The 9,943-nt window shown below is 39.6% G+C and overlaps 1 protein-coding gene across 1 annotated transcript; it reads left to right on the forward strand.

The window, feature by feature from the left end:
* Positions 1 to 128: 128 nt before the first annotated feature.
* On the forward strand, positions 129 to 7,824 carry LOC107594181 (vacuolar protein sorting-associated protein 13C-like; the record flags this gene model as incomplete). The annotated part of the gene is made up of 7 exons (XM_016284151.1): positions 129 to 189; positions 320 to 443; positions 3,373 to 3,487; positions 6,043 to 6,134; positions 6,231 to 6,354; positions 6,482 to 6,565; positions 7,313 to 7,824. Coding segments are annotated over 7 exons (699 nt in total), but the record flags the coding sequence as incomplete, so codon positions are not given.
* Positions 7,825 to 9,943: the final 2,119 nt, after the last annotated feature.

Consider the following 9,943-nt stretch of genomic DNA (forward strand, 5'->3'; position numbering starts at 1 on the left):
ACTGAACACAAGTTCCTATACAAATAAAAGAGCATCCAAGACGACATCAAAGCATTTGCCTTTCTATTTTGTGCATTATAGATAATACCATTGCATTGTATTTAGCATGATTTGACTTCTGTCATTTCTCTGTTCTCCTTCAGGGTGTGGTTGGTGGAGTAACAGGAATTGTGACCAAACCGGTGGAAGGTATGGCGGTTTACTGCTCATGCAACACTCACTTGAATGAATTTGATCTTTTTTGTATTCAGTGATGCCAAAAATTATTGGGAATTGAAAATGCACAAATATGATGCATAATATATTGTCATGGGTTTAGGGGCGAAGAAAGAGGGGGCTGCAGGCTTCTTCAAGGGCATTGGGAAAGGCCTGGTTGGAGTGGTGGCCAGACCTACAGGGGGCATCATAGACATGGCAAGCAGTACTTTTCAGGGCATTCAAAGGTGAGACACAGATGCACATGAATATTATATCTACATCCGCACATACAAACACTGACACATTCGGACAGCCATGTACATACACCACCGCTCAAAAGTTTTGGGTTAGTAAGGTTTTTTTTAAACGTATACTCTTATTCAGCAAACACACATTAAATATATTTAAAATATAATAAAATAGAGAGATAGCTATTTTTTAATATTTCACAATATTACAGTTTTTACTCTATTTCTGGTCAAATAAATGCTGCCTTGTTGAGCATAAGAGATCTTATCGACCCCAAACATTTAAAAGCATAGTTCTTACTTTCTAATTATTTTTGTTTAAGCAATATTTTTAACCCACAAACTCATATGTGGTCATAATAATACCACAAGCGGTTTTAGGAGGGCCCACATTTAGTCATTTTTGCAGAGTGGAAATCTTGTCATTCCTACTAGGGAAGAGATAGATTGATGTATCATATTATGTAACCACTGATGTGCACTTTACATACCCATTTTGAAAAAGAAGATTAGATTAATGATATCCATTCTGAAAGGACAAGAAAAATATTGAATATTTAGTTACAAATTTCCTGTGGCAATTTTCTAATATACTGTCGGCTGTCAGCTGAGTGTCAGTGTCCTAATTTGTGTCTCTTTTGTCTTTGTTTTTTTGTTTTTTTTTCTCACATAGTGTTGCTTTTGTTTTCCTGTGTCAACTAATTTTGTGACTCTTTCTTTCATGTTTTTCATAAGTTAATTCCTGGATGTGTTTGTTCTTTTTAGTTCAGTGAGTATTTGGAAGCTCATGAGTGTATATGTGTACAAATGTGCGTATGAAGGACTGAATGACTGAAGTGTGAATGTATGTGCCTATGTTACCCAAAGACATGACGGTGAATGATCCCTCTGCATTCACTGTGGGGATTGCTTGTTTCCTGGGTCCAAAAAAAAGTTAATTTTGCAGCATGAAAGAATTTTTACTCTACAGGGTATGAATGGTTGAAAGGTAAGCATTGCATCATGGGAAGAAAATGATGTGAGCTGTAGTGCAGAGCATTCTGCCATAATCTGCAGTTCAAGAATCCCCTTATAACTGGAGTAATTAACATGTGCCTATTTTCCCATCATTGTTACATTTGCTTCTGATCTCCACACCCCTTTCACTGGTGCATTATGGGGCCAATGGAAAGTCTGATGAGCAAAGCAGCACAGACAGGAGCAGAGGAGCATAGAGAGAACCGAAAGTACAGATAAGCACATATACTCACTTGTAACTATGTTCAAGGGAAATGGTCCTTTAAAGAGGTCATATGATGTTGCTAAAAAGAACATTATTTTGTGTATTTGGTGTAATGAAATGTGTTTATGCGGTTTAAGGTTAAAAAATCAGCTTTTATTATGACACAGTGGACTGCTTCCGCTCCTTCTGGTCGTGCGTATGTGGGGTAAAGCAGCGCTGTTTTAGATACGTTTGAAAGTTCTGTTATAATGCTACTCTGTGCGGTCGTCACCGGTCTAATAAAACGCACAACATATTAAAACATCTTTGGTGTTTCCATGTTTTCTACAAAACAAAACAAAAAATCGAGGGTGTATGACGTCATTGGCAGGCAACACAATGACACTATGGACACGGTCCGTGTCACTAGTTAAAATAGCTTATTTCTCTGGATTTAAACATTCTTTGAAACATTTGGGATAATGAAAGTACACAAGTCAGCAAAATATATAACACTGTTCTAGTGGTTTTGGGATATTTTAATAAAACTAATTTACATATTGCACCTTTAACATCATAAATCTAGCAAAGAGTATATATTTTTTTTCATTTCACTTTATTTCAGGCTCAAAGATCCATATCAAAAGACAAACATAAACAGAAAAAACACATACACACAAATCTGACCAATGTAATCAGTCTCTTCATATTTTTTTCTTCTTTTATAAAGTCAGAGAAATGCTATCATACATAGTTTTTTTTACTTTAGCTATTGGAGCAAATAGAAATTCAAAAATTATATTTGTTGTTGTGTCAGTTTGCCGCTGTTTTAGAAATTTACCAAACTATGACGACTTCTGCTGTTGACACCCACAATGACTGACACCTAATGTGAAAAGCATCTATTGAGTTTCATTATATGGACAAACTCATCTTTTGTGTTCCACAGAAGGAAGAATGTCGTACAGATTTGGAACAACATGAGGATGTGTAAATGAGTATAATTTTGACTGAACTTTGGATAATGTCCCTCTTTCCGACTTCTCTGCTTGTCAGACCAAGTCCACTGCATGAGCTCACTGCACTGCTGATGCACTGGACTCTATGATACAGCACTGCCTAGTGTGACCAGATGCTCTCTGAGCAATAGCAAAAGAAGCATTATGATTTCAAAGGCAGTCGATGACCAGGCTAACCAATCACATTGTGCACCCATGCCTTTAATTGCACCCTGGAAAAATTAGTTAGTCAATCTGTGGTGTTCCCACCCCTGGCTTTTTCATGCCAAACCTTTCACGACAAGCTGGAACAGTGATGCCCCACCAACCCCTCAAGTGATTCACTAGCATATGCGCTCAATCATCACCATTCGTTCTGCTCTCCATCTTATACACTTGAATCGACCAGCTCTGTCTGTATGAACTAATCATATTGCTTTTCCATGCTCGCACTGTAGAAGTAACCAAAGGTGAGAGAGGGCTTAAGGAATCAGACACTGCATGCAATAGCACAAGTAAACTTTGTAGGTTGATGATTTTGAAATGACTCTTTGAGATGAATTGCATTTGTTCAAGGCTGTTCGGGCATGCTCAGATGAAATTTAATCGAGTAGATTCTGTTCACTACCTGTTGTTAAGAATGACTCACCCATTGCCCACGCATTTCAGATGAATAAACAGCCTTTGTGAGAGTTATATAACATGCTGTTGCTGACTTGATTTGCAGAGTGGCGGAATCAACTGAAGAGGTGACTAAATTAAGGCCAGTGCGTCTCATACAAGAGGACGGCATCATACGGCCCTACAACCACCATGGGTCGGAGGGCTATGACCTCTTTCAGGTGAGGTCACCTGTCAACCCCACTGACCAGGCTACTAGACCCAGATGGGAAGGATTTTAATCAACATAACCCTCCGTTTTAATTTACAACTACTAACTACTAACAGCCAAATTGTTTTGAAGGATTGGAGTCAGTTTGACAAATTAAGGCAAAACCATTGTTTTTTTCATGAACTGGTCAATTTCAAGATTTTGGACTATTTTGCTTCCATAGCATTGTCGCATTTCAGACTATTCCTCATGCGCTGAGCCAGAAAGCTCCACTTCAGTAGGACTTACATGCACCAAACTTTCCAGTTTTATTCCTATTTATATTCGGAAGGTTTTTACAGAGGGATTTGTTCATATATATCATGCTGATTTATGTAACATTTTATTCCTAAAAATGTGTTGATTTTTTTTTCCTGAATGTTAACAGCACTTTCTGATTTATGGAATTATAAAAAAAAGATTCTCTCTAAAATCCCCTCTGTAAAAACATTTTAAACTCTGTAATATCAACAAAAATAAAACAAGAACTTTGAACCTGGCTTTATCTAATGTTCAGATTTCTGTTCTGGACATTTTTGTTAATTAGTGCATATTTAAATATACCATTTTCAGGAAACAAATCAAAACAATTGTCTTATTGTGATGTGATTATTCAACTGAGGAGTTAAACGCAACCAAATTCCAAATCCCCTTGTTAAAATTCCAGCTGTATTCTTCATTAAAACTGACCTTAAACTCCAAAGTTGAGCTGACTCCTGCCATGCTGTGAAGAAATTAATTCTTGTTTGCCTACTCATTTAATTTTTCATTTTTCTCTCTTTTCTGTCCTTTCCCAAATGCAGCCTGAGGAAATGTAAATTGGGAGTGGGAGATGGCATTGGGACTATTACCTTAAAGGAACACTCCACTATTTTTGAGAATAGGCTCATTTTCCAGCTTCCCTAGAGTTAAACAGTTGAGTTTTACCGTTTTCGAATCCATTCAGCCGATCTCCCGCAGCGCCTGAAAATAGTCCCCAGCACGCTCCCTGTGCAAGCAGGTGGTCATGTTGGTTATGCTGACGGAAGTTAGCCTATTTTCAGGCACTGCGTAATATCATTGCGCCTGCTGCACCCATGGTACGGCATTAAAGTTCCTTGATTATTACGCCGGAATGAGAGTATAGTTCCTAGCTATATCGGCCTAGAAAACCACAACTTTTCATTTTCCGTCGGTCTTAGTACACGATGTAACTACAGAAGAGTCAAGTTTTAAATAGGAAGTTTTAAACACTTTGGACATTTTTGAGCGAGATGCTAACGGTCTAATCAGATTCAATGATCTATGCTAAGCTACAGCTAAAAGTGCTACCGCCAGACGGAGATCGGCTGAATGGATTCGAAAACGGTAAAACTCAACTGTTTAACTCTAGGGGAGTTGGAAAATGAGCCTATTTCAAAAATAGTGGAGTGTTCCTTTAAAGGTGTTACTGAAAACATTTGAGAACACAGAGATATTGTAGCACTTAAATGAATCAAACTGGATATCCAGTACTAGACTCAGTCTAGCCTGGTCCACCTACAATAGAATGTTACATGATTGTGTTTAGAAAATTATATATTATCCTAAGTCTGCATCTGAAGTTGTCTGTCTTGTGCACCTTTATGGCTGTGCTACTTTTCTTATCTAGAAAATGTTTTTTTTTCTTACTGGTCTCCATTAATTTTGCCAAAAATAATTTCGGCATTATACCTCAGACATTTTTATTATATCAGTTTTATATCAGTATATACTTTTATTTTGTATCAGTTAATGGCAAATATATCCAAACATAAACTCATTAGTCAATATCATATTTTCCCCCAAATATATTATTTGAAATTCACAAAAACAAGGTAATTTTAAGACTTTAGAGCCACACTGGCAAACAATAATATATTTTCATTATTAATATTTAAACAATTATTCAATTTGTTAGAAATAGGATGTGGAACTTCCAAAGTTCATCTATTTTTCTAAACTTCATTTTAGTTTCTTTGAATTTATGTCTGCAAATACATTTCCATGAATATAAAGTATGTTAACACAATATTACAGTCTACATAAAATGTATTTATTAAAAATATATTCTCAATCATTGTCAATACATACAAATGCATATTAATATATGCAAACGTATTTTATATGCACTAAATGGGCATTTTACAGTGAATGTTGGAATTAATGTCCGATGTATTTTCCTATATACTTTATACACTATATCTTATATAAGACATGTGGTTCATAATTGTCATGTTATTGTTTGTTTTAATGTGGCTTTACTGTGTTGTAATTGTATTAATTGAAGAGTTTGCTTGTGGCCTGTGTTTTGACCCAAATAATCTGGAATAAATCAATACTCCTCTTTGCCATGATCAGTTTTATGCATTTTGGATGCATTTTCTGATTTGAATTTTCTATGTATGTGTGTGTGTTGTTTTTTTTTTTTAGTTTGTTTTGATTCAGATCATTATTGCTGAAAAATATTCGGGTGCAGTCTCTACAGTATTTGGTGTATTGTGCTGTATGAGCATGTATGTTTTTCAGAGGTCTGAGATTAAACAGTTGGATGGAGAGATATTCAGAGAACACTATGAGTACCCAGGGTGCAAAAAAACAAACATCATTATCACCAACAGGTATTCCAACAACAGAAAAATAATGAAACAGTGGCATTTTGCCAGTTTTCTCTTTTCCATATGTTCTTGCTGTGTGTTGGTTTATTTATCATGCAGGAGAGTGATGTGTGTGAAGGAGATCGACGTGATTGGACATTTCAATAAAGAATGGGAATGTCAATTTGAGAACTTTCAAAGGCCTCCAAGCAAAGAAGGAGGAGATTTGAAGATATATTACCGGGTACATAAATGGCTTCCTTTTACATGCTTCCTAACAGCACAGTGATAAGTGTATAATTTAAAACATACTGATAAAGTCATGATTAACTAATTAGCATTGCTTTACAAACATCTGAATGTTGGTGCAGGAACAGAACAAATTAAACCTCATTAAGAAGGATGGACAGATGCTAGTGAAAGTGATACACATGAGACATGCTGACATGGCTGAGGTAAAAATCACAGACGTGGGTTTTGTGTGTGTGTGTGTGGATTATAAATTAAAACTGCTGCTTGAAAATTATTTAGCTTTTGAAGGAATAGTTCACTATTGAAAATTTGCTGAAAATGCATTCACCCTTAGGCCATCTATGATATAGTTTAGTTTGTTTCTTCATCTGAACAAATTTGGAGAAATGTAGTATTACATCACTTGCTCACCAATGGATCATCTGCAGTGAATGGGCGCCGTCAGAATGAGAGTTCAAAAAGCCTATAAAAACATTGTGGATTATTGTGATGTTTTTATAAGATTTATTGACACTCATGCTGATGGCACCCATCCACTGCAAAGGATCCACTGGTGAGCAAATGATGTAATGGTAATTTTTTTCCTGATCTGTTTCAATGAAGATACAAAATCTAGATCTTGGATGGCCTGAGGGTGAGTAAATTTTCAGCTCATTTCTATTTTTGTGTAAACCTATTCCTATAATGAATTAAATTTCATCAATGTGAAACTAGCAAGCAAAATGTCAATGCCCAATGTTAAATATGACACTGGGCATTTTACAGTACATTTAGCTTGCTGTTTCACAGATGCCAAGTTGTGATTAAGCTCGTTGCACTAGTTTTATCTCTTTCATGCTCACATGCCTTTATACTGAGTAAAAGTACATTGCTATCAAAATGACTGATTTTCATTTTCTGTCAAGAACAATCGGTGGCCTCTTTGACCTCTTTTGCTTCACACTCCACAGAGACTGCGAGAAGGAATTGACAGTGCCCAGTTTGCACGCAGGCAATATCAGATGGCACGGCAGAAATCACAGCGCTTCGTCAAAATGGGCAACATTTAAATTAGCCAGACAAACCATGTAAACACATGCCCACATCATCTACGTTTAATATACTGCCTAGCATTCAAAGTATCAATTATGTATAGAAATATATTTTAGCAAATCTATTAGTTAAACTCAATGAAGTTTTGAATGTGTCTGAAATGTTTGAAAGTTTTTTTTAGTTAAAACTAAAAAATGTTTTTGGATGTTTAAGCACTTCGCCTTGTGTTTTGCTTGAGGTCTTGATGATGGGAGAAATCAAATATGGAAAAGAGATTGTTTTGTTAATTATTTTGTTAATTATTATTATTTTGCACTTGCTATAAAAATACATCACTTCAATATACAACTGTAATGTATGAGGCTTGTCCAGTTTAGCTCACTTATCTTGATTACAAATCCTGTCATAAAAGAAAGACAAAAACTTGTATACAGCATTTTGTGTTCTAGATCATCCTTCCACAGGTTTTGCTCAACAGTGACACATATAATACACAAAGTTGCTCTCAGCTTCTTAAAAATTATAACACTACAATGTTTTGTTCTCTCATAGCGTACTATGACTATGTAGTAAAAAAAATTAATTGACAGACCACACCTGCTATTTGAGGTGGAGACTATGATACGAGCTTAGCTTTACCTCTCATGGTTACTTGTTTGTTTTGGAAGTAACCAAAAAATTATGAAAGGGTGCCTGTTTATATGGCAAGAAAAGATTGCACTGTATTCCATAGTTCCCTTTCGATACTTCATTCGTGCTGCGTCTGCTTAAGACGCACATGGGAAAAAAGCCTTTTCGGGGCTGCACGAGCCTATGGCAACAAAGCCCGCCAGAATGGGCGGGGCATCTGGCTATATAAGCGGGTGCTCGCCACCGGATTCTCAGATTTCTTCTCCTTCAGCGACGACTCTACGCTCATCGCTGATCCTGAAAGCCTGCTCGCCGTTGACATGCCTTCGCAGCTGGAATCGGGACCTCTCAGCACAGCTGACCTGCTTCTCCGCCCCTACAGCGACGCAGCAGTTCCGGTCCGTTTCCCCTGCCGCCATCCGGAGATTCTAAAAGAGCTTATTTCTAGCAGGTAAGCCCTAAAAGAGCAAATTCTAGCGACGTTGTTGCAAATGTTGCTCTGCGAGTGTGGCACGTGCAGGGAAACTTGCACGATGCAAAAGAGCAATGAGTAAGTCATCTGTCTGGGCAGACCCCACGTAGAGACTGTGCTCTCACTGAGACAAAATGCTCACTCGAGCATGAGTCTCGCTCTTCTCCACTCGTGGACCGCCTTCACTGGAGGCAGCCCCGCTCTCCCGTTTCTTCTCTCTCAGCGAGCCTCGGAGAGAGAAACAGCGGAGCCAGGGAGCTAAGCAACCAGGTCTGAGCGATCGCATGCCGGCACCGGACCCGCGGGCTCGCTCTCCCCGCTGCACTTTGATCCGCCGCAGAAGGGCAGTGAGCTGTGCGCTCACTGAGACAGAATGCTCACTCAGAGCATAAGTCTCGCTCTTTTCCGCTCCTGGACCGCCTTCAATGAGGCAGCCCCGCTCTCCCATTTCTCCTCTCTCAGCGAGCCTCGGATAGAGAAACAGCGAAGTCTGGGAGCTAAGAAACCGGGTCTGAGCAAGCCTCGGAGAGAGAAACGACGAAGCCTGGGAACTAAGCAAACGGGTCTGAGCGATCTCACGCCGACACAGAGCCTGCGTACTGGCTCTCCCCGCTGCGCTTCGATCCGTGTCTCACACAAAAGGATCAGTTCCCCTGTTTACATCGAGCGGCTCTATCCTACAAAGTAGATCGGAGCAGATGCTGCCGCTGACAGCTTTAAATTTGTGTGTGTCACTATGGCTGCGCTCACAGACACGGCCCGCTTTTTACCACAAAAGCAGTCTGCCCCTGTTCGTTCGCGGAAGGCGGCCCCGCCTCCCCGCGCTCATGTTTCTCTCCTCCCAGCTACCTTGGAGGAAGCAACGACGAGCTCGCGGGTTGAACGATCAGACTTGAGCAATCCTCTACACGCATCATGCGTGCTTAATCTGCCAGTGTGTGTTACACATGAGGATCGGTGCACCTCGTTATACGAGCAGCTTAATCCTCCCAGGCAGATCAAAGCGAAATGCGGGCAGCTTCGCATTTGTGTGTGCGTCGCTAAGCCCCGCCTCCCCCACTCTGCTGTTTCTCTCCTCCCAGTTACTCGGAGGCAGAAATGGCAAACTCGCGGGTATGATCAATCAGGCTTGAGTGATTAAAGCCGGCAAGGCCCCCGCTTGCATCACTCTCCACGCAGCTCTTTGACAGGGCAAACTTCCTCTTCCATTATTCTTAAGTGTTCTGCCCCCGTGCGGCCAGTCACCTGAGTTCATTCAACCCCTCGTCACGCGGGCCGAGGCCTGGCAGGCCATCCCCGGAGTGTCGAGATGGGTTATGGGGATAATAAAGCGAGGATATTCACTCCAATTCGCTCAAAAACCCCCACGCTTCAGCGGCGTGGTCCCCACCTCAGTGCAGAGCAAGGACGCTCACGTCCTGCGCTCAGAGTTGATGAATTTGCTGGC

This window comes from Sinocyclocheilus grahami, unplaced genomic scaffold (genome assembly GCF_001515645.1).
Source record: "Sinocyclocheilus grahami isolate Dianchi unplaced genomic scaffold, SAMN03320097.WGS_v1.1 scaffold10.1, whole genome shotgun sequence".
Lineage (NCBI taxonomy): Eukaryota > Metazoa > Chordata > Actinopteri > Cypriniformes > Cyprinidae > Sinocyclocheilus > Sinocyclocheilus grahami.